A 26,116-nucleotide genomic window follows, 5' to 3' on the forward strand; every position below is an offset into this window, starting at 1 on the left:
GTGCCTACACTGCATAGTTTAGAAAGCTTGGACAGAGGGACGAATTCCCGATGATTGGAGTAGAGCTCTAATAGTACCCATATATAAAATGGGAAATAAAACTGAATGTGAGAATTACAGAGATATTTCCCTACTGAGTGTTCCTGGCAAGATCTATGAAAGTATACTTGAAAAACGGTTGAGAAGAATTGTGGAAGAAAAGCTTGGTGAAGAACAAGCTGGATTCAGCCAGATAGAGGCTGTCAGGATGAGATCTTCACTTTACGACAAATAGTTGAGAAAGCATGGGAATATAACAAAGATCTGTATTTAAGATTTGTCGATCTGGAAAAGGCATATGACAAAGTGCCAAGAGAGAAGCTATTCAATATGCTACAGTTATATGGTGTCAATGGGGCATTATATCAAGCAATATTTAGTCTGCATTTGAGTTTGTAAGTCGGCAGTTAGAATTGAAGGAAGTACAGGAAGATGGTTTAATGTTAAATCTGGTGTGAGACAAGGATGTACATTATCCCCTCTGTTATTCATTATCTATATGGATCACATTATGAAGGAAAGTGGTATTAAACATGATATCAAAATTGGAGATGTTAATGTCAGCTCCTTGCTTTATGTGGATGATGTTATACTTCTAAATAAATCTGCTACAAGTTTGCAAGATTCCCTGACTAAATTGAATAACTGTTTTAATAGATATGGTATGAAGGTCAGCATTAAAAAGACAAAAACAATGAAAATAGGTACAATTGTTGAAAATGTCAACTGTGTTGTGAACGGGGAACCTGTGGAACAAGTAAAACATTTCAGCTACTTAGGCACTATTTTTAGTGAAGATGGAAAATTAAATATGGAAATAGACAACAGAATCAACAAAGCTGGTATGGTTAGAAGTCAATTGAATAAACTCATATGGAATAAGAGAAAAATTAGTCGGAACACTAAATTAGCTGTATACAAGACAGTGTTCAAACTAGTTTTAACTTATGGATCTGAGAGCTGGGTCAGAAGTAAAACACTTGACCAAAGACTAGAGACCGCAGATATGAGTCCTGAGAAAGATTAGAGGCGTGAACAGATGGCATCAATGGCAATATCATATTAAAAACGAGGATATTAGGAAAGAACTTGACATTGTCAGCATCCAGGAATGCGTTAGCAGAGCTAATCTCAGGTGGTATGGTCACTTAAACAAAATGGACGAGGAAAGATTAGCAAAACAATTGTTCTCTGCCAAGTTGGCAGGAAAATGACCCACAGGAAGACCAAGATATAGGTGGATTGATACGGTACAAAGTGCCTTAGACGATAGAAATATAAGATCTGATAATGTTGGAGTCTTGACAAGTAACAGACTGATTTGGAGTAAAATTGTAGATAGGAAGTTAGTACTGATGTAAATTTTTCATTTAGTACTATTATATCCTGTACACCCCTTGAGGGTACATGGCAGGAATTTGATGGTGATGATGATGATGATAAATAAAAATTTCTTGAAATGAATTTTATTTTAATTTGCAAATTCTATTTTATGAGGATGCTGAAATCTAACTTTGAACAAAGGCACCTCATACCCAGGGGACACTGATAGGGGAAGTCATGGGAAGACTTTGGTAAGAACATAGCAAATAGATATCAGGAAGTTGGCAAAATATTCTGGATGCTATTAGACAAATAGAAAAGCTTGGAAATGAAGGAGAGTACCGTAAAAGGAATAAAGAGATGATAAAGGCGACATGAAAACTGAAGATAAAGGGAAATAAAACTGAATCCGACAATTACAGGAATTTTCCTACTGGGTGTTCCAGGTAAGATGTATGCTACTTGAGATGTGGCATATATCTTAAGTAGCATACATCTTACCTGGAAGATGTATGCTACTTGAGATGTGGCTAAATTGCAGAAGGAAAGCTTGGAGAAGAACAAGCAGGACTCAGTCCAAATAGAGGTTTGTCAGGATCAAATTTTCGTTTTAAGAAAAACGAGGAGAGAAATCATGGAATATTATAAGGATCTGAAATTAAGTTTTGTAGATGTGGAAAAGGCATATGGCAAAGTGCCAAGAGTAAAGCTGTTCACAAAATGCTAGAGTTATATGATGTAAATGGGACATTATATCAACAATTTTTAGTCTATATTTGAGCTGTAAATTAGCAGTTAGAACTGAAAGAGCTACAGGAAGATGATTTGATGTTAAATCAGGTGTGAGACAAGGGTGCACATAATCTGCCATGCTATACATTACCTATATAGATCACATTATGAAGGAAAGTGGTTAAACCTGATATCAAAATTGGAGATGGTAATCTCAGCTCTTTTCTTTATGCAGATGATAATGTTATTCTTCTAAATAAATCCAGTACAAGTTTGCAGGATTACATGACTAACTGAACAACTGCTATGATAAATTTAGTGTGAAAATCAGCAATAAGAAGACAATGAAAATAGGTAGAAACATTTAAAACGTCAACTGCATTAGCAATGGGGAACTACAGACCAAGTAAAACATTTCAGCTATTTACACACAATTTTTAGTGAAGATGGTAAATTAAATATGGAAATAGAAGCAAGGTTAAAAAAGCTGATGTGGAAGGAAGAAAACTGTATAAATTTATATGGAATAAGAAAGTAATTAGTCAAAACATTAAATTAGCTGTATACAAGACAGTGTTCAAATCAATTTTAACTTATGGATATTAACTTAGAGCTTGGTTAAAAATAAAACACTTGATCAAAGACTAGCGACTACAGATATGAGAATAATTCTGAGATAGATTATGGGAATGAAAAGATGGCATCAATGGCAGTATCATATTAAATGAAGATATTAGGTAAGTACTTGACATTGTTAGCATTCAGGAGTGCATTAACAGAACTAATCTCAGGTAGTCACTTAAACAAATGGAAGAGGAAAGATTAGAAAAATAAGTGTTCTTTGCCAGGTTTGCAGGAAAAAGACCCAGAGGCAGACCAAGATGTAGTGGATTGATACAGTAAAAAAGTGCCTTATAAGAGAGAAATAAGAGCTGATATTATTGGAGTCTTAACAGATCTGACTAATTTGGAGAAAAATTGTTGATTGGAAGTTATTAACAATGTAAATTTTTCTTTTCATGTCGTACCATCTTATTTGTACACTTTCTGAGGGTAGAGATCCGGAATTTCATGATGAAGGTGAAATTATTCATGCTATTCACTTCAAAACTTTAATAAAAAAAAATATTAACCTACAAATTTCAGATATATGATCAGGTTTGATATTACTTATTTATTTAGCAACATATCACTGACAGACGTCTTTGATGTTGAGTGATATATTTGAATTACAAATGTACTTTAAAAAATCATTTTTAAAACACAATATACAAAATCAACCGCTATTAACAATCTATCCATTGTTCTATGGTTGGCATTTAATCCTTATCCATTGTTAAATGGTTAATGCACTATCATATGTTATTAATTTGTCACTACAGGTAGTCCTCGACTTACGACGGGGTTACGTTCCAACGTCTCCGCCGTAAGTCGATTCTGATGTAAGTCGAGGACTTTTGTTAATTCTTGATTTGTTTGATTTAGGTTATATTTTCATAAATTAGGTTTCTATTTAACTTAAAATGGCTAAAAATGTATAAACTTACATAAACTTTTATAAATTATTTATTAGCATATATAGATAAATACAAAATTAAGAAAGAAAGTCGAGGACTTTGGTCTGGTGATATGCAAAAAATTTAAGAAAAAAATACATAAACACATAGCAAAAATCGCCATTTTTGATATGTGTTTATTTCAGATTTTTTTTAAAAATTTTGGCAGTTTCAAAATCGGAACTAGCAGCTTCTCCCGTTATTCATATGTTATGTAAGTTAAATCAGCTTTTGAATCGATAAAATCAACCTTTACTAGCGTTGAATGTATGCTCATCATGTTTATCTTCTTATTGTTTCCTTAAATTGTCAAATAAGCTGCGTGCTTTTGTTTGAATCGTAAACAAACTGAGAGGAATATTTTTTTGTTGATTTGATCATCTATCCACATCATTAAAAGCTTCTCCATTTCATGAATTGGCCCTTCTCTTTTTTTCATTAAATTGTACATTTCATATTAACTGCCCCTTTAGCTGCCTCCATTATTCTTGATTTATCTTTTATAATTGTTGAAACAGTTGAATGTGATAGTTTTTCTTCTCATGCTTCACCGGCTTTCTTTCCTTTGTCATATGCTTTAATCACCTTCATTTTAACATCTAAACTTAAAGCTTTCATTGCCTTCTTTTTTATGTTGGAAAATTTTTCATCAATAGTATTACTTCTCTTACTGGACATGATATGGTTACGACGAGATACAAAAATTTCAATGAGAGAAACAAACACTTCGACTGCTGATTATCAACTAACCTGACAAAGGCTGTGATAAGTTAGAAGTGGGTGAAACATAGCAGTGGCAATTGTGTATTGGTGATAGGCTTTGCTTGTCGACTAATGGCGACACTGCAAGAAAAGTAATGTGATATATGTATGTATATGCTGGCAGCAAAGTTAAATTAGAGAATTTTTAATAATAATTTTTGGTCGTCGTAAGTCAAGTCATAGTAAGTTGACGACTACCTGTATAAGCCACTACAAGTGCTTAGTGTTTCATCAGTTTGATTTGAAAAAATAAAAGGTTCAATTTTGCATGTGTTGCTATTTTGTGGTGCTGTTGTAAGTATTATTGTTTTATAACAAGCTGAATGAGTGGAAGATTTGTTTATTTCATTTATCATTTAAAAAATTTTTTATTTGATATCTCAAATATATCAAAATGAAGAAAGGAAGAATTAAGGAGGAGAATAGAGTACTCAATAAAGAATGGTAGTGCAGAACTACATACTTGCAGTCAAGGATAAAACGGTTGCTTACTTTGTGATACTGTGATTTCAACAGTGAAAAGATAATACTCATCAGCACTATGGTACACATAAGGACCACAAATATGCAAAATTGGAAGGAGAACCAAGAAAATCTATACTTATAAATATGAAGCATCAGAAAAACCAACAACAACATTTCAAGTGTGACAGAATGAAGTAATGAAATTACCAAAGCAATTATAAAGTAGTACATATATTCAGGAGAAAAGGTAAGTAATATAAGTGGCTCCGTAGTGTAATTGGAAGAACAATGGTACATTGCACCCTTCAATTGGAATAGGGCTAAAATCTATACTTTTATAGATTCGTCATGACGGGGGGGATCTTTATGTGGACTTTTTCAATCGAAGGTGAGTTAGCCGATCTCATATGGAGGTAGCACGGTTTTTTCTCCCGGAAACTCAGGTTTTTCATTCCGCATACCAAAAAGAAATCGGCCTTTCAGAACACACGCAATTTACAGACAAAAAATACTAGTTGTGGTGGTGGGCGGTAGATGGCATTGACTGGTAGTAGAAGGTCGGTGTAGTGGTGGAGACAGTTGTATAGTAAGTGTCCTCCTGCGATGAGTCTTCGGATTCCTTGGAGGTGTCATGAATAATAATAATAATAATATGGTGATGAGAAAATCATAAAAGTGCTTTGCTGAAGTTATAGTATGTCAGGATTCAGATAAAGTTAATAAATACAAACAATTTCCTTCTTCACAAAGAACTATAACTAAACAACAACATGAATTAGCTGTCAATGTTGCTGAATAGCTTCAAACAACTTGCCAAAATGAAGATACTTATTTTTCTATTGTTCGTTGATATTACTTACTCATCACAAGTTTTATTTTATATTTGCATTATAACTGCAAATTTTCAATGTTATGAGGAACTACTAATTTTGGCATGCTCATAGTCAGAAGGTGGGACACTGATGTTCTTAATATTTTTAAAGATAAATGTTGGGATGTAAAGCTTAATTTGTGTAATTTAGTAAGTGTAACACAGATGGTACTCCTTATATGAGAGAAAAACATGAAGGTTTTGTTGCATTGTTACAAAATAATATACAAAATTCTGATAACTTGATTTTGTTTCATTGTATATTACATCAACAGAATCTCTGCACCAACCTACTCTTTTAAAAGGCATATTGAGGAGCTTATTGATATTGTTAACTGTATTTGAGGAAATGCTTCAAGGCATCACCAGTTTCACAATGCGCTTCAAGTTGATAAGGAAGCATTAAGTGTGGATCTTACTTAACACTCTATAGTACACTGGCTGTCAAAGGAAAAAGTTCTAGAAAAAGTTTTAGCACTAAGAAAACAAATTACAAATTTTTGCATGGAACAAAATAAACCATGCAAATTTTCTAAAGAGGATTTCTGCAGAAATGCAGCATTTTTATGTGACAATGTCAAAACAAAACCAGCTAAATGTTTGTCTACAAGGCAAAACTAAATCAATATAAGAAACGTGGTAGAACATTCAAGCATTTAGGAAGAAGTTGACTTTTTTCAAAACTTTTCTTCCAAACCAGTAATTTCAACTGAACAATTTCCTGAGCTGGCAAAAGTAGTTGAAGAATGCAGTACTAATAAAACCTTCAGAAATTGTGATATTATTGAATACAGTGACATCTTACACTTATTGATTGAAGAATACAGTGACAGGTTTAAAGATTTTGAAAAATACGAATTCACATTAAAACTGACTTTTCAATCACATCTAGTCAATGTCGCGAGTGTGCACCCGAAAATGTACAAATGGAACAGATTGAGCTCTCAGAAGACAACATTCTGAAATCTCTACTGGACAGTAAGAAAGATCCCATTAAAATATGAAAGAATGCTGTTGAGTATCCAAAAATGCATCAACATGCTCAACATATGCTATTTTGTTTTTGGGACAACCTACTGTTGTTCATGACTTTTTTTTAATGGTATTAACAACACCAAAAGAACTATTTTATAAAAAGTTTTATTAACTGCTTATATTTCACTGAATTTCAAATCAGCATAATCAGAGCACAACACAGCATGTATATGCAACAATGAAACAATACAATTGTAATGGACAAAAGATCAAAGTCCTATTTTGGTGCCCTCTAATGTAAAAAAAAAATAAAGATATGTGGAAGTTGCTCTTAAGATAACATTGTTATCTTAAGAGCAAAATAGGACTTTAGATCTTTTGTCCATTACAATTGAATTGTTTCACTAACTCACTGTAAGGTATACATGCTGTATTGTGCTCTGATAATGCTGATTTGAAATTCAGGGAAATATAAGCAGTTAATAAAACATCTTTTTATAAAATAATTCATTTGGTGTGGTTAATACCATTAAAAATAGCTGTCAACACCTAAGCTTATCTGTTAGATTAAACCTACTGTTGTGAATCCAGATTTTCATACATGGTTCAAATTAAGACATGCTTGAGATCATAACTGATGAACACTCACCTGGAAGACCAACTGAAGCTGACAAGAATGCTGAAACCAAATATCTGATTCTTATTCAGCAATCTCAAATAAGTGAGGTCATGTACCGCTTAGTTATAAATTAGTGTAAAGCTTGTATTCCTAAAACATAATACAATAAAGTGTTCAATTAAATGTTGAGATGTTAATTTATAGAACTCCATTCATGAATTATTAATTTTTGTGTATAATAATTTTAGCAAATATATAATCATATATAATAATTATATCATCATCATCATCATCATCATCAAATTCCTGCCATGTACACTCAAGGGGTGTACAGGATATGACAGTACTACATGAAAATATTACATCATTACTAACTTCCTATCTACAATTTTCCTCCAAATCAGTCTGTTACTTGTCAAGACTCCAACATTATCAGATCTTATATTTCTATCGTCTAAGGCACTTTGTACCGTATCAATCCACCTATATCTTGGTCTTCCTCTGGGTCGTTTTCCTGCCAACCTGGCAGAGAACACTTGTTTTGCTAATCTTTCCTCTCCCATTCTATTTAAGTGACCATACCATCTGAGATTAGCTCTGCTAACGCATTCCTGGATGCTGACAATGTCAAGTTCTTTCCTAATATCCTCATTTTTAATATGATATTGCCATTGATGCCATCTGTTCACGCTTCTAATCTTTCTCAGGACTCTCATATCTGCGGTCTCTAGTCTTTGGTCAAGTGTTTTACTTCTGACCCAGCTCTCAGATCCATAAGTTAAAATTGGTTTGAACACAGTCTTGTATACAGCTAATTTAGTGTTCCGACTAATTTCTTTCTTATTCCATATGAATTTATTCAATTGACTTCCCACAGTACCAGCTTTGCTGATTCTGTTGTCTATTTCTATATTTAGTTTACCATCTTCAGTAAAAATTGTGCCTAAGTAGCTGAAACGTTTTACTTGTTCCACAGGTTCTCCATTCACAACACAGTTGACATTTTCAATGATTCTGCCTATTTTCATTGTCTTTGTCTTTTTATTGCTGACCTTCATACCATATCTATTACAACAGCTATTCAATTTAGTCAGAGAATCTTGCAGACTTGTAGCGGATTTATTTAGAAGTATAACATCATCCGCATAAAGCAAAGAGCTGACATTAACATCTCCAATTTTGATATCAGGTTTAATACCACATTCCTTCATAATGTGATCCATATAGATAATGAATAACAGAGGGGATAATGTACATCCTTGTCTCACACCAGATTTAACATTAAACCATCTTCCTGTACTTCCTTCAATTCTAACTGCTGACTCACAACTCAAATAAAGACTAAGTATTGCTTGATATAATGCCCCATTGACACCATATAACTGCAGCGTATTGAATAGCTTCTCTCTTGGCACCTTGTCATATGCCTTTTCCAAATCGACAAAACTTAAATACAGATCTTTGTTATATTCCCATGTTTTCTCGACTATTTGTCGTAAAGTGAAGATCTGATCCTGACAGCCTCTATTTGGCCTAAATCCAGCTTGTTCTTCACCAAGCTTTTCTTTCACAATTCTTCTCAACCGTTTCTCAAGTATACTTGCATAGATCTTGCCAGGAACACTCAGTAGGGAAATACCTCTGTAATTCTCACATTCAGTTTTATTTCCCTTTTTATATATGGGTACTATGAGAGCTCTACTCCAATCATCGGGAATTCGTCCCTCTGTCCAGGCTTTCTGAACTATGCAGTGCAGCCACTGTAAGACTCTTATACCACCATACTTCAGCATTTCTGGTCAAATATCATCTACTCCTGCTGCCTTTCCACATTTCAAGCCTTTGATGGCTTTTTCTACTTCAAGTATGGATATGTATTCCTGACTGCATGCCTGGTCAGTGTTTTTTATCACTGTGCTGTCATCACTGCTTGTTTCATTCAGCAGTTTTTCAAAGTAATTACTCCATACTTCAAGGATATCTTGTTCTCCTGTTTTCATTTCACCTTTATCATCTCTAATTCCTTTTACAGCACTCTTTCCTCCATTCCTAAGCTTCTTCAACAACCTCCAGAATATTTTGCCACCTTCTTGATATTTATTTTCTATATTCTTGCCAAAGTCCTCCCATGACTTTTGTTTAGCTAGTTTTACACACTGTTTAGCTTTCTTACATTTGTCTCTGTATTCTGTAAGAGTAAAAGCTGACTTATTTGCCAGGAACTTTTGATATGCTTTCTTCTTTTCCTTCACTGCCTCTTTAACTTCCTGTGTCCACCAGGGAGTTCTGATTTTTTTATCTTTGCACACAACCTCACTACATGCCTCTCTGGCAGAATCAATCAATGTTTCCTTCAGAGTTTGCCACTGAATCTCCAAGGTTTGATTCCTGTTCTCAAACTCTTTCATTTTCTTTTCAATAATATTTCTGTATTTTAGTCTACAGTTTACATCTGAGAGCTGCTCAACTTTTATTCGCTTTAAAACTTTCTTACATGTTATTCTTTTCAATATGAAATTCAATTTTATCCTGCTCAAGACTAAATAGTGATCACTTCCAATTTCAAATCCTCTGTACACTCTGGTGTCCTGCACCAGGGAGAAAACATCACTATCAACAATAACATAGTCAATGAGACTTTTCTTATTCCTAGCCTCTTCTCTCCATGTGAATTTGTGCACATTTTTATGTTGGAACATGGTGTTAGTAATAACCAGTCCATGTCCTGAGCAGAAATCCAACAGATATTTGCCATTATTATTAGCTTTGCTCTTTTCTCCAAATTTTCCCAAAATATTTTTGTATGTCTCACAATCATTTCCTACTCTACTATTTAGATCCCCAACAAGGACCAACTTTTCCTTTTTCATTGTGTCAGTTGCTTTTTCTAAAACCTCAAAAAATTCCTCCACTTCTACCTTAGTAGAACCTTCTGTGGGACCATAGGCACAAATAAGTCTCATTGTCCAGTTCCCCATTCTCATATTTGCCCACATTACTCTACTTGAGACTGACTGCCATTCAAGAAGATTAACCTCGTATTTTGTGTTGAATACTATGGCTACTCCTTCTTTTCCTTGATTGTTATTGCCTGAATATAACATTTTGTATTTATTGCTCAGAAAGATCTCACCAGTTTTTGTCTTTTTTGTTTCAGTCACCCCTATTATGTCGATCTGGTACTTATCTAATTCCTCAGCTAGCTCCATTTCTTTGCCATTCAGGCTTCTTACGTTGATAGTACCGATCTTTAACTCTGGTGATGTTGAGTTGGGATTTGTTTTCAGATTTGTTCCAGTAGCTGACTTTTCGCTGTTCGCCCTGGTTCCCTGGCGAAAACAACGGGGGCCTTGTTTAACCGGGCGACGCCCCAGCCGGCATGAAATTTTGTCATGTTGTACCATCATTTTTTATTTTGGTTTAACCAATAAGAATACAATTTGGTCGGCTAAATCCCAAATTGCCAGCCCATCCTCGTTCGTTCAGTATCAAAGTAGATACCCAACAGGGTGCACCACGAGAAGGTGAGGATTGGACATTAGGTCAGAAGCCCTGGTCGGTTCTCTGCATTCCTTTAAAGGCTATGTGGAGGTCTCCTCTCAGTTATACAGCTTTGACCCTTAAGCACCCCTAATTATATAATAATTATAATTTTAGCAAAAATTATTATATATGAAGTGTGTGACCTTACGAGGAATCTGTAAAGTGATATATGGTCTTCCAATGCATAAAGGTTCCCCATCCCTGCAACTAGACCCATTAGATACATTTTCATCACATTTAAATAGCACATCTAAAAATACACTTCACAATAAAAAAAAAATTTCCTTTCCCTTTCTAGACACATTACCAAATGGTTCATTATCCTTTTCTGTGTAGGTATGGGAAACTTGTGCACACAAATTTTCTAGACACATTACTAAATGGTTCTATAATAAATTTAGTTTAATCCTTTATCCAAGTGTAAGCAAACAAAGTTTGCACCTGAAGTATCTTCAGGACTGAGGCAACTCGTAGTAACCAACGAACCAAGCTCTCATCACTCCTTATCTCAGTATCTCCTATAATGCAAAGTACATCTCCTAGCGGACATGTATAATGCTATGCATTAAGGGAAGGGCCACTACCCAGACCGGTTTTGACCTTTATTGAGGTCTCGTCAGTGGGAGCCAGACCCAGAAGTGGTGATACTAAGGCAGAAGCAATGGAGAGGTCACATTTACTTATACGAGTTGCCAAAAGCACCTTATTATTAAATTACTTATTATTGTACCACCTTATTATTAAATTACTCTGGATTTAGAGAAAGATGCTGGAAGTTTATTTTCCATTTGGTTAGAGTATAATAAATTTAGTTTAATCTTTTATCCAAGTGTAAGCAAACTTTGTTTGCTTCTGAAGTATCTTCAGGACTGAGATACTTCAGGTCCACCTTTACTACGAGTTGCCTCAGTCCTAAAGATACTTCAGGCACAAAAAGGATTAAACTAAATTTATTATAGTCTAACCAAGTGGAAAATAAACTTCCAACATCTTTCTCTAAATCCAGAGTAATTTAATAATAAGGTGGTACACCTTTTGGCAACTCGTATAAGTAAATATGACCTCTCCATTGCTTCAGCCTTAGTATCACCACTTCTGGGTCTGGCTCCCACTGCCGAGACCTCAATAAAGGTTGAAACCAGTCTAGGTAGTGGCCCTTCCCTTAATGCATAGCATTATCCATGTCTGCAAGGAGATGTGCTTTGCATTATGGGAGATACTGAGACAAGGAGTAATGAGAGCTTGGTCCACCTTTACTACGAGTTGCCTCAGTCCTGAAGATACTTCAAAAAACAATGAACATCCTAAACACACAGGCTGTTAGAATTATTTCACCACTGAATTTTTTACATTGCTTCAATGGAAAAACAAGCTTCCCCCACCCCAAAAAAAAAATTGCAATACACCAATGACAAACTCTTTATTGAAGAATTTGAATCCAAAGCAAACTAAATGATTTTTGTGGTAAAAAATTTGTCAACTCTATAACGAATTGAAAAGAATAATGGCACATGGGCACTTCGATCACAAATTCTTATAATGGTGAGGAAATTTTCATATAGGCTTTTTCAGCCGAAGGTTGGACATTTTCACCTGGAAAAAGCAGGCTTCCCTCCTCCCTTTCCAGGATCTTGGTTTATCAGCCAGAAAACATATGTGGTTCACAGAAAACAGTGGGTAGTGCAGTGTGGACTGTGCTGTGTTGATGATGAGTCCTTGGAATCTTATAATAATAAAAAAAAATCACAAACAACTCACACTTTAGATCAACTATGTAAATGATGCTCTGATAATATGGAAATATAGTATACAGACATTTTTAGATTATTTAAACTGTCTGAATAATCACCATCCAGGAATCTACTTGACTATGAAACTTAAACAAAAAGAAAGTGCATTTCCCTTCATAGACATCTTATTCAAAAATAGAATGGTGAACACTCCACATTCTTAGTACTCTATAGAGCAAATAAACATAGAGATATCAGAATTCCAGATCAAACCAGGAGCCAAAAACAGAAGATAGTTAAAACACAAATTATTATTATTATTATTACATGACACCCCCAAGGATTCCAAAGACTCATCGAGGGAGGGTGCCCACTCTACAACTCTCTGGCTGCACCACTCATCCATCCACTACAGCAAACCGTGTCAACTACACTTATGCCATATACTGTCTATCACCACCACTAGTAATTTCTCACAGATAACCCCAAACATCCATGCCCACAGCAGACTCGAATCTGCAGTCTTTCGGCTGGAGAGCAAATATGCTAAGCACTCGGCCAACCAGGCCACAATCATAGGTCTCAACTCCAAATATAAAGGACTCACACTGCTGATCCTGATAGTCAATGATCTGGTAGAATTAGAACACAAACTGAAGTTTATGAAAGTTATGCCCTCAAGAAATGGATATAATGAAAGAGGGAAAAAAAATTAAGCTGCTCTCTAAGATCCCCTCAAAATACCATTATTACATTTTAGGGAGTAGTTTGTTATTTGTAGAAGAGTAGTTTGGGTAAAGATTTCAAAGATCTTAAAACTTGTCATCCCCTTAACATTCTAGGCTTATGGCAATCAAATCTGATGGCCAAATAAGAACAACTCTTCAATCTCCAAAATTCCAATATCTACCATAAAAACATCGATGTATTATGAAATAATTTGCCAATGTCATATTTCATACTTTGGCAACAAACAAGATGGGCATGTAACAGACATTACACAAGAAAGATAAAAAAAAAAAAAAAAGCTACCTGCACATGTCATTGAAAAGTAAAGTAACATGGGCTGGAATTCAGCCCGTGTTACTTCACTTGTAATATGCATAATTACTTGGGGTTACCATATGTTGGACATCAGAGAAACTCCAAATGAGAAATAAATGAATAAAGACCTGCAGACAGTGTTTTGGGGACTAGTGATTCCACATGAAACTATTGCAATTCACCAATCCACAGATAGCCTGTGTGGTAAATTAGGACCCAAACTTCTAAGATGAACCAGAAAGAAATAAAATGGCCCTTATTCTGTGAAGGACAGATTGTTAATATCTATGACAACAGGCAGTTAAACATGATCACACTGTCATTGAAAAATTAGAAACTAGACCTTGGGACTTTAAACTGTAGCACTCTGACCAGCAAAGCACAGCTTCACTGGTTATAGGGGGCACTTTAGAATTCTAGGCCCAACTTCTGTTGCCTTTGTTCAGCCTTATTTGCTCAGTGTTAGTGCCTGCATGCACATATATCACTGTTTTTGTGATCCCTGATGATGGCAATGTAATATTGCCAAAATATAGGAAAGTATTAATTACAGTTTTATATAATTAATATTTTTATAATAATTAATATTTAGTATACGTTTTCATTTTCTTAAAAAATTAAGTTAACAGTCTTTTAAAATAATTATTCCAGACATTTAGAATATCCTTATCTTCAGCTTTCATGTCACCATTATCTTTGATTATTTTTACAGTACTCTTTCCTCCATCAGCTTTTTTAATGGCCTGCAGAACATTTTGCCACTTTCCTTATAAGAATATAATATCAAATTTCTGATATATTCTTACTGACTTCTCATGATTTTTGTTTAGCTGCTTTTACACACAGCTTAGCTCTCTTATATTTTCTCTGTATTCTCTAAGAGCACCAGCTTACTTTTTAGGAAGTATGCTTTCTTATTGTTCAGGACTGCTTCTTTAACATCTTGTGTTAAAGAAGCAGTGTTCTCTTATTGTTCTTATTTTTCTATCCTTCACCAATACCTTCCACATACTCCAAGGTTTGGTTGCTGTTTTCAAACTTTAAAATTTCTTTCTTTTTTTTTTTATACTGTTTGTGTTGAGTCTACAGTTTACCTTTAAAAGCTTCTCAACTTTAATTCTTTTTAACACTTCCTTATACACTGTTATTTTCAATGTGGTATTCATTTTTAAGCTAATTAGAACCTAGTAATGGTCAATTCCAATTTCAAATACTCGGTTTACTCTTGTATCCTGAACCAGCATGAAGACATCACTATCAAAAATGGCATAGTCAATGGGGTTTTCTTATTTATTACATCTTCTAGCAATATATATATTTGCAGAGGAATGCTACACTGGTGAGGTGAGGTATAAAATGTAACGAACATAAATTAAGTTATTAGGCATGCTTATAGGCCAGATGTTTTTAATGCATGATGTTTCTTCTTTTTGGCAATTATTTCCTGCTTGATGGAAATTATTTTTTGAATCTAAAAAAGAGATGAAAAATATACTTACAACATATTAATCCAAGACAAGGAGTGTAAGCAGAATCACTATCTCCTTTCATGGTGATCTGATATTCCATCTGACTATCAATATCTTTGATAGTGGGTTGAGCAGGGCAAGCTGGATGACTGTGGTACCATCCTACAACTGTTAAGTGGCGCCGTTCTAAAGCATTACGAATCTGTAAAAATTTTGTTAAACAGAAATTTGTAAATTTATTTTAAACTTATCTTACATTTGGGAATTATTTTATTGCATAGTGACTAAAAATTTTATCAATAGCGATTCCAAGCTTTCTGCATTCGTCAGTCAAGTTAAGAGTTGAAGTTAAACAAACAGAACAGCTAGAAGGGAACTGTTGTTCCATTTAGGACACATGAAAAATCAGCTATTTTCAAGGCATCAGCTAGATAATTATTCCACTTAAATTTTTAAGTGAAACAAGCAGAACTCTGTGTTTTGATTATGGCAATAGTCCCTTTATCACTTCCTGCAAGTCATATAAGAACACTGAAATTTGCCTTTAGGCAAAATTAAGCAATTTTAAAATAAGTGTGCGCTGACTTTAAAAATAACATTTATATTGGCACATTATCAACAACATATTTAAGGAATTGTTTTTTGTTCAGCAGAAAAGAAACAACATTAGGTTACAATGGGTGAGTGCAATGTCAATAATCTCTGAGAACACCAGAGCACAAATGTTATGTCACTGTGTCATCTACCATGTATGTGTTACTCACAATAAGATAGCTTTGTTCTTATGCTATGATTGCACTATCATGATGAGTTGAGTGACAGAATCAGGCAATGTATGGCTATGACACTGACTACTACCTACTTACTAAATAACTTAAGGAAATTACAACGTACAATAGAATATACATTAAATTAAACTTTAATATATTTCCAATATTTCGGCAACATCACATTGCCATCTTCAAAAGAAACTTACAATAAAGACACGTGCACACAGGAACTAAACAACGTAAATGAAAAACGAAGCGAGGTAGCTAAGGTTTTCCTAAAAGTCCTGATGGTGCCCCCTAGCGGGCTATGTAGGTATTCTCGGCCATTGGACTGAAGATCTCCTGATGTAAGCCTCCCAAATTTGGGGCAGTCTCATGCAACCAAACTTGTTGAGGTTTGGCATGTTTCTTAGGGCTGAGGCTGATTCCATGAAGTCTTTCATATTTGAACTTGCTACGGTGCATATTGTGGCTTTCTTCCATCGTATTCTGTGGCATGTATCCAGAGCATGGTCTGCAAAACCAGAGTGGCTGTACTGGTGAAACTGGATGTACTCCTTGTGTTCTGAAATTCTGATATTCACTGTCCTGCCTGTTTGGCCAAAGTAGGACAACTTACAGCTGTAAGCTGTCTTAAGTATACACCAGGTAGGTCTAGGGCAGTGGTTCTCACAGGGTGCGCCCTAGAAGATTTCCGGTTGCGCCCTGTGGTATTCCAGAGAAATATGTGTCCAGATATAAAAATAAATATAGTTACTCTATTATACCTTTTCATTACGGATATACTGCTCTTTTTGTCAACACATCATTATGTTAATTAACAGCGGTTTTTCTTGCAAAGAGAACAAGAATATGGTTTATTCTTGTTGTGTATATTACTTATTTTAAAAGTGTTGGAAGTAGATGTTATGTGCATATTACTTATTTTCAGATAAATACACCCATATAAAATGGATAGATTTCTCAAAAAGAAGCGTGATATTGAAGAATCAGATTCTGGAAGTGAGCAAAAGTTAAGTGCAAGTAAGAAAGCAAAATCGCAGCCTACTCGCAAATATAACGAAAGTTATTTAAGCTTTGGTTTCACTTGGACCGGAATTGAAGATCATCCTTTGCCGCTATGTTTAGTTTGTGGATGTAAAATGGCAAATGAATCATTGCTTCCTAGTAAACTGAGTAAACATTTTAAAACTATACACTCTAATTTACAAGATAAATCTGTAAGTTTTTTCAAGAGATTGTCTGAACAGCAAACAAAAGCAGCAAATTCTTTTAAAAGTATAATGACTGTTTCTGATAAAGCTCAAATCGCTTCTTATCAAGTCTCAGAACTGATAGCAAAAAATATGAAAGATCATACTTTAGGTGAGTCACTTATTTTGCCTGCATGCAAAAAAATGGTCATGACAATGCTAGGAAATGAAGCAGCAATGAAAATAAGCAAGATTCCTCTGTCCAACGATACAGTTCGCAGACATATTATAGAAATGTCTTCTGATATCGAGAAAAATGTATGCAGTAATAAACTTCAGTATTCAAATTTTGCATTGCAAGTTGATGAGTCAACAGACATTACCAACAAGGTGCAACTCTTAGCATTCGTCCGTTTTATTAATGAAGATCAAATAGTAAATCAGTTTCTTTTTTGTAAAGAATTAAGTGAGTCTACAAAAGGTGAGGACGTTTTTAACATTTTGAATAGCTATCTTGATAAATGGCAATTAACATGGCAGTCGTGTATAGTGCATTTGTACCAGATGGAGCCCCTTCCATGGTAGGCTGTGTTAAGGGCCTTACATCTTTTGGAAAAAAAAAAAAAAAGAGAATGTTATCGTAACTCACTGCTTTCATCATAGGGAGGCCTTGATGGCAAAAACATTGGGAGAAAAATTAAGACAAGTTTTAGATGAAGTTGTTCAGATGGTAAACTTTATTAAAACAAGACCTGTCAAATCACGTTTATTCGAAAAGCTTTGTATCGATATGGATTCACAACACAGACGGCTGCTTTTACACACTGAGGTGAGGTGGCTATCAAGGGGGAAAAGTACTTACCCGTGTACATGAGCTACGACAAGAACTTCTTGCATTTTTTGAAGAGATGAAACAATTACATTTTTGTAACCTCCTTCGGTGCGAATTTTGGATTGCCAGGTTACAGTATTTGGCCGATATATTTCAGCAGCTCAATATTTTGAATACTAGCATGCAAGGGAAAGAAGAAAATATTCTTACGTCCACTGACAAAATGAAAGCATTTCAAAGAAAACTACAGATTTGGAATAGAAAAGCTGTTGAAGGTAATTTGGAAATGTTTCCATTGTAAGTAACACTTGCATAAATGAAACACTTCCAATAATAGTTGAACATTTAACAAGTTTAGAAGAAAAATTGAGTTCTTATTTTCCATCACTTAACACTGAACAATACGATTGGATTAGAAACCCATTTATGGAAACTTCAAGTGATTTTGGTTTAACATTAACAGAAGAAGAAGAACTGGCAGCTATATCCACTGATCGTGGATTGATAATTAAACATAAGGAATTGTCACTTGAAGCCTTTTGGATTTCTATAAAAGAAGAATACGTGTCAATATCTAAAAAAGCTTTGAACATTTTACTACAATTTTCAACATCATATTTATGTGAATTAGGATTTTCTACCCTCACCACAATTAAGTGTAAAAAGAGAGGAACTCTTCAATGTATTGACGAGGAAATGAGAGTTTGCCTTTCAAAATATGCCCAAACATTGAAGCAATCGCTAGGACACATCAGACTCATGTTTCTCATAAACACAAGAATGAATAAACTTAAGGTATGTTTCATTTTATTTATTTTTATCGCATTATTTTTTTTCTGTAATATTTGACTTAATTATTATAACATATTTCTCAGAAATTTGTATATAGTGCACCTACAATTATTTGTAGGATCTTAAATGCATCCCGACTTCAAAAAGTTTGAGAACCAATGGTCTAGGGGGAGTGGTTGGTCTTTAGTGGAGCAGATACGGGATGCCAATTTTCTATATGGTCTGTAACAAGAGGTCAAGTCATGTTTTTTTAAGATTTTGGTAATTTTTTTCTGAGGTGCCTCGGATATAGGGAATGGTGATGGATTTAGATTAATCCTTGTTGTGAAGGGGGGGGGGGGTACTGGTTTCAACATTTTTTGGAATTTTTTTGGGGGGGGAGGGTAGCCATCGGCTGAGAAAGTGTTGAGGATGTGATTTAGTTCATTGGTTAGGGCATTGTCATTTGAACAGATTAGTTTAGCCCTGTTGTAAAGTGCCTTAACAACTCCATATTGTTGTGAGGGGGGGGGGGGGGTTTGGTGAAATTGTTGGTGAATGTATCTGCCTATATGGGTGGGTTTTCTATAAACTGAGAAAACCAAGGTTCCATCAGGCTGGCAGGTAACTAGTGTGTCTAGGAAAGGGAGGCTGTTGTTTTCCTCTTTTTCCAGGGTGAACTTGATTCTGGGGGTGTTGGTTGTTTAAATGTGTTAAGAAGGAGAGGAGTGTATCAGAGCCATGTGGCCAAATAGTGAACATCAATGTAGCGAAGCCATATGGTTGGTTTTTGTGGGGCAGAGTTTAAGGCTTCAAAGGTCTCCATAAAGAAATTGGCCAAGGGTGGGGAGAGAGTGGTGAACCCATGGCTATCCCCTCTATCTATTTGTAGAATTTTCCCTGCCAAACAAAATAGCCTGAGTTCACATCAAGAGACCTTCAGCCCAATGGCCAAGAATACCTACATAGCCTGCTAGGGGGTACCATCAGGACTTTTAGGAAAACCATAGCTACCTCACTTCGTTTCTCATTTACTGTGTTTAGTGCCTGCATGAACGTCTTTATTGTAAGTTCCTTTTGAAGATGGTAATGTGACATTGCCGAAATATTGGAAATATATTAAAGTTTAATTTAATGTATATTCTATTGTACATTGTAATTTCCTTAAGTTATTTAGTAAGCATGTATAACCAACGTTTAAGCCTTTCTACAAGAATGACTACTACCTAGACTGGCATCTATGCAATTCAATTATTTGGCTTCTCTTAAGCAGTGATGTTTATTTAAAGTAACTTTGGGGAATATATTTCACGTAGTTGCTCATTTTTTATGACATCTACATTGATGTCTGACCTCACAATAATTTTTTTTTTTAAGATCTGTTAACAGTAGCAATTATATAGATGTTATAGAGGACATTCTGCAGAATACAAAACAATTTGCTGCAACATATGATTAAGAGATGTATCTGTATTTGGATTTTGTCATATCCTAACTTAAATGCCAAACAATTCCACTAGGATTTTTCTAATATATGGGACAATAATACTCAGGAAAGAGAAACTCCAGAATGCTAATTTTTGCTGGTTCTACTGCTTATAGCTGGTATCTACAGAGTCAACCATAAGCAAGGAAACTTGATGACTTTTTTAAACTATAAATAAATCCACGTAAATATATGGGGATGGTACAAACGCTTCCTATTTTTTTTCCCCTCAGAAAAAAAAAAATTTAACAATGGATTAAACTATTATCTTTACAATCTGTCATTTTTCAAGTCTTCATCATTTTGTATATACTTTTGCCACAGGAGAGTGAGACACTGCAAGAAATGATCCCATAGGAGTATTTACAATTTACACTTATGTCAGAGTTCTTCACAAACAGCTTCGGATTTGTGGAAAGTGTGATATTTTCTAAGACAATGAATTATCAGCAAATGCAATGAAGGAATGAAAATTAGTATAAATGTGGGCACAAAAGACAGAGAGTGAACAATGGAACAAAAAGCTAGTGAGATTGAGATAGTGAAAGAACACAAGAATGAAGAAACAAAAGTAAGTGATATGGAAGCAAAAGGAAGTAGGAATGAGGAAACAAGAAAGGCTGGGCAGAATCAGAGGGAAAGAGACTATGGGGTGACAGAGCGTGAAACTGTCAAATGCAAGATTTGAAAAAAGAGTTGTTCAAAATGAAAAATGAAATGACGAATATGCAGAGTGATATTAGATGTTCAGTGAGAAAAAACAAACAAACAAAAGAACAGAATGAAAGAAAAAAGAGATGCCAAATTACTCAAAAATAGCAGTGTATTGAAATTCCATTGTTAGGGGATTGGGTAATGAAAGAGTCCATAAAGTCTATTATCCAGGAGGGAGAATGAGCAAGATAATTCATGCTTTGGATATGAGGAGGAAGCAAGCAAGAGAGTTAGTGGGGGTTGTGGGAACAATGATTTATGTGGATATAAGGAGAATGTGAGGAAGTTATTGAGGAGAGTGAAAAATAACAGTATAGTGTGTTGCCAAGGTATGACAATAAAAGTTGAGACAGAGAGTGAGAATCATGAATGGTATGCCGACAGAGCTGTACGAAGAGAAGGGAGTGCAATTTGAATATACTAGAGAAAAAGTTTCTTTAATGGCTTATAAACAAAATGTATCAAAAAAACGTTCATTTTTAGTTTTTTTGAAACATTTGTTCATTAATAGCACTTAAAAGTTTCAGAATGTCTATTTCCTTCATGTTTCTGAGAGCATGATTCATCTCTATCGGTGGTGTTCTTCAGACAGAAAAATAACTTTAGTTTTAAGCATTTCTTCAAATGTTGTAACAGAATACTAATTTAATATTTCCTTCTGTTACTATTCTGTATACAGTATCAATTCATCAGTCAAAGGATTCACCATGTTAAAATTCCTTTTAACACAGCCTTCTCAAATTTTACAGAAATTTCCTGAAACAAGATTCTCCAACTTCCACTCCCTTGTTTCTCTCATTCCCTAGGTAGTGATGCTTTCTTTATTTAGTTGTGGATCTCCCATAAATCTCTTCAGTGTGCATGCACAGTTGTTCAGCAAAGCAGTAATCAAGAAGTTATTAAAGGCTGACACATTGTCGTTAGTAAAGGGAGAATGGCTTTTATGACGAACTGGATTAGAGATGGTTGTTGGAGATTTTCCACTTGGTTATACTATAAATTAAAGATACCAAGAAATTATATACTTGGTTTAATCATTTATCCAAGTGTAAGCAAATAAAATTTGCACCTGAAATATAATCAGGACTAGGGCAACTCGTAAATATAGAAGCTAATGACTCAACATCACTTGCCTTTGTATCCCATAATGCAAAACGCATATCACATATCCCACTGACGAGACCTCAATAAAGGTCGAAACTGGTCTGGGTAGTGACCCTTCCCATAATGCATAGCATTATACTACCCATAAGGATATGTGCTTTGTATTATGGGATAACAAGGTAAGTGATGTGAAGTTATTAGCTTCTATATACGAATTGCCCTAGTCCTGATTCATTTCAGGTGGTAACTTTGTATGCTTACACTTGGATAAAGGATTAAACCAAGTACATAATTTCTTGGTATCTTTAATTTATTTTATGATGAACAACAGATATCACAGTGTACTTAAAAATTTCTGAATTAGAATAAATCACCACTGAAATTGTTACACTCATCACATATCTGGAAAGTACAATAAATCTCAAATACATATACATTTTTTAATTGCATATCAATTTCTAATCGAGAATGCCATAAGTGGTGAGTTACAAAACAAAAAAATAAGAATTGTAACATACAAAAGCAACTGTAAAAAAAGATTCGTAATTGTAAATTATGATTATATTTACAAGGATATCCCAGGAATCTATACTAAGAGTTTTTTTTTGTTCAATCTGTGCACATTAATGATATCAGGATGGACCCTGTGCACATTAATGATATCAGGATGGACCTTAAGAGATGTTTTCTGCTGGTGATGCAAAGATATGCAGGGAAATTAGGATACTACGAGGGTGGTCTGAAAAGTTCTCGGCCTAACAATGAAAAAACGAATTTATAATTTCAATTTTATTTTTATTTTTCAACATAATCTCCCTTAAGACTAACACATTTATTCCAGTGATGCTCCAGCACCATTATCCCATCCCTGTAGTGGTTCTCAGTAAGATCTGCAAAATACCCCTCTACAGCTGCAATCACTTCTTGATTCGAAGAAAAACGTTGACCAGTGAGGAAGAGTTTTAGTTTTAGGAAGAGATAGAGGGTTGGTTGGTTGGTTTATAGTTTATTTGGCACAAAAACAACAAAGGTCATACTGTGCCATACTAAAGGTTACAACATTAGCATTTACAGAAAATTGTAAACAATATGTCTCTACAAGAATCTAGTTTCACAAAGCAGCATCTACAGATGAACAGAACTGCTGCAGAGTGCAGCAACACACAAGGTCAGAGGTTATTACAGTAGTGCAAAAATAGTTAACAATATAAGTTAATACATAATATATGAAACACTAAGCCAAGGAATGCAGTATCTAAATATATGTAAATTTATAATAAAAATAGGCAAAAATGGATTATTATACAATATGCATGGATGAAAATCAAATTTAGCAATACATACAAACAGAATTACTAGAAAGTACACAAATAGGTAAGATGGCCTACAGCACCACATGATTATTTGAAAAATAAAGTAGTAAATAAGATACATACACAAAATGTACGTTAAGTGATGCAGTATCTACATATAAACAAAATTACTGCAGATTTCAGCAGTACATAAATAGATAACTACAGGTTAACATATGTATATACAAAACAAGTCAAGGAAAGCAGTGTCTACATCTAGTAAGATTACAACAAACTAAAGAGTCAGAAAGGAATTATTATACAGCACTGATGCATAAAATTAAAGTTTAGCATTATGGTATTTACATATTAACAAAATTCCAGCAGGGTGATACAAATATACATAATTGGTCAGATTTAACCTAATGAATAATATGTATGTATAAAAGTTAAGTTAAGCAAAAAAGTATTTACATATAAACAAATTTATGGTCAAATGTGTTCGTACAAATTAATTCTTTCTAAAAAATTAAAAACATCATGCAATTTGCCTGAGTCTGCTAGCATTTCCCTGAGTGTATATGTTTGGTTAGATAGGTGAAAATTTCATTCCTCCCTCATGTAAATTTTTGACAATCTACCAGAATATGATGAATAGTGAGATGTGTGTTGCATTTTTCACATATGGGAGGGTCATCAGCTCTCAGTAAATGAGAATGCGTACGATGACTGTGACCTACGTGGAACCTAGCAAGGACAACCTCCTCCCATCTCTTAGTACATTGACTAGAATGCCAGTGTTTAATTTCCGGTTTAATGTTATATAATTTGTTTGTTGATGCTTCTTGCCATGTTAACTCCCACTGAGTAATTAGCTTTGATATTATAAGTTATCTGTAGTCTGTATATGGAACTGTCAAACAGTATGTGGAGAAGGTATGAGCTGATTTAGCAGCTGCATCTGCAGCCTCATTTACTTTGATTCGGTCTTTGGTTCGGATGTGGCTGGAAATTCAGCAGAACTGAACATCGAAATTAAGGATTTTCATTTTGTGAATCAGGTGTAGTACCTAATAAAGTACTGGATGTGGATTATACATAGGAGAGGCGATAGCCTGTAAAGAGCTCAATGAGTCTGTATAAATTATACACTTTTGGTAGCAGTTTTCTTTTATATGCACAAGTGCAAGCTGAATGGCATGTAACTCTGCTGTGATCAGATTTCAGATAATAATGTCAGGAAACACAGCAGCACAGCCAACAGAGGTGCTAGTTCTTGAACCATCAGTATAGATGGGTAAGAAATCAGCGTGTGCTGCTCTGTGTGCATTAAACAATTGCAGGTAAATGGATGATGGGGTATAAGATTTCTGTAGCTGACAAAGCGAGAGGTTGCAGGGTGGTGTGAAAACCTGCCAAGGAGGAATGCTGTTATGTTTAGTGTAGCTAATGTTATCAACATTTATACTAACAGCTTGCACAGTTTCTTTAATATGCATACCAAAAGGATGTATAGCAGTTCGATGTGTGTGATATTGAGCTTCCCAATGCAGAGAGAAGATACTATTCCAGGTAGGGTGATCTGGGAGAGATTTTATTTTTAGGGCATAATTAAGAGACAACTGTTTCCGTCGAAGTGATAGAGCCGGTTCATTTGCTTCAACATAGAGACTTTGAGTAGGTGATGTGTGAAAGGCACCAGTAGCTATCCGTATATCCTGATGATGGATGGAATCCAACCATTGTAGGTTACTCTGTCTTGCAGAACCAGACTTGGGACCCATAATCCAGCTTTGAAAGTATAAGTGCACAATAAAGATGGAGCAATGAAGTTCGAACAGCACCCCACTCAGTAGAGGATTGAGTGCGAAGGAGGTTCAAAGTTCTTTTGCACTTTTCTCTTAGTTGACGAATGTGTGCTAGAAATGTAAGTTTTCTGTCACAGATGAATCCCAAGAACTTGGTTTCTGTAGCTACTGGAATAACAGTATGTCTCATTCTTAGTTCAGGATCTGGTTGATGACTGAGCTTTCGACAGAAGTGTACACAGACACTTTTTTCTGTAGAAAACCTAAACCCATTATTAAGAGCCCACAGAGAGACATGATCAATTGCTTGCTGAAGTTGTCTTTCAAATACCCTAATGTTAAGTGAGTGACAGTAAATTGTGAAGTCATCAACATATAGAGCATTGTTTACAGTGCAAGGGAGCTGTTCAACGATTGAGTTAAATTTAACAGCAAAAAGGGTCACACTTAAGACAGCCTTGGGGAACACCCAGTTCTTGATGATATGGTCGAGATAGTGTACTTCCCACTCTGACTTGGAAAGTTTGCCTTGACAGAAAGTTTTTAATAAATATAGGGAGATGTAGGTTATAGAGGTCTTTTAATATGCCATATCTCCAGGCTGTGTCATAAGCTTTTCCCATGTCAAAAAAAAACTGAGACAAGATGATCTCGCTTCAGAAATGCATCTCTTATACAAGTTTCTAAACGAATCAAATGGTCTAAAGTTGATCAATGTCTACGGAAACCACGTGTACTGGAGAGAAGACTGTTGCTTTCTAAATACCAGAGAAGTCTGGCATTAACTATTTTTTCTAATATCTTACAAAGACAGCTTCAGAGCAATCAGTCGATAAATACCGTATTTGCTGGCGAATAAGATGCACTTTTTTTCTTTGACAATTTCTCTAAAAAACAGGGTGCATCTTATATGCTGATACTCAGTTTTTTATTAATTTCATTTCTGGAAATTTTCTCTGTTCTGAGTTAAGCGATTTCTTTCTTGCTTCCTTGTGGTGTGTAAGAGCATTCCAGTTAC

The 26,116-nt window shown here is 34.8% G+C and overlaps 1 protein-coding gene across 3 annotated transcripts in view; it reads right to left on the reverse strand.

The window, feature by feature from the left end:
- LOC150108726 (MPN domain-containing protein-like) overlaps positions 1-26,116 on the reverse strand; it is a 318,202-nt gene that overhangs the window by 80,824 nt on the left and 211,262 nt on the right. For all 3 annotated transcript variants that reach the window (XM_090390953.1, XM_090390954.1, XM_090390955.1), the window contains one exon: positions 15,159-15,330. In XM_090390953.1, coding sequence (XP_090247079.1) covers positions 15,159-15,330 — 172 coding nt within the window. The remainder of the gene's footprint in view (positions 1-15,158; positions 15,331-26,116) is intronic.

This window comes from Typopeltis vanoorti, chromosome 3 (genome assembly GCF_054136105.1).
Source record: "Typopeltis vanoorti isolate ZY-2024b chromosome 3, IOZ_Tvanoo_1.0, whole genome shotgun sequence".
Lineage (NCBI taxonomy): Eukaryota > Metazoa > Arthropoda > Arachnida > Uropygi > Thelyphonidae > Typopeltis > Typopeltis vanoorti.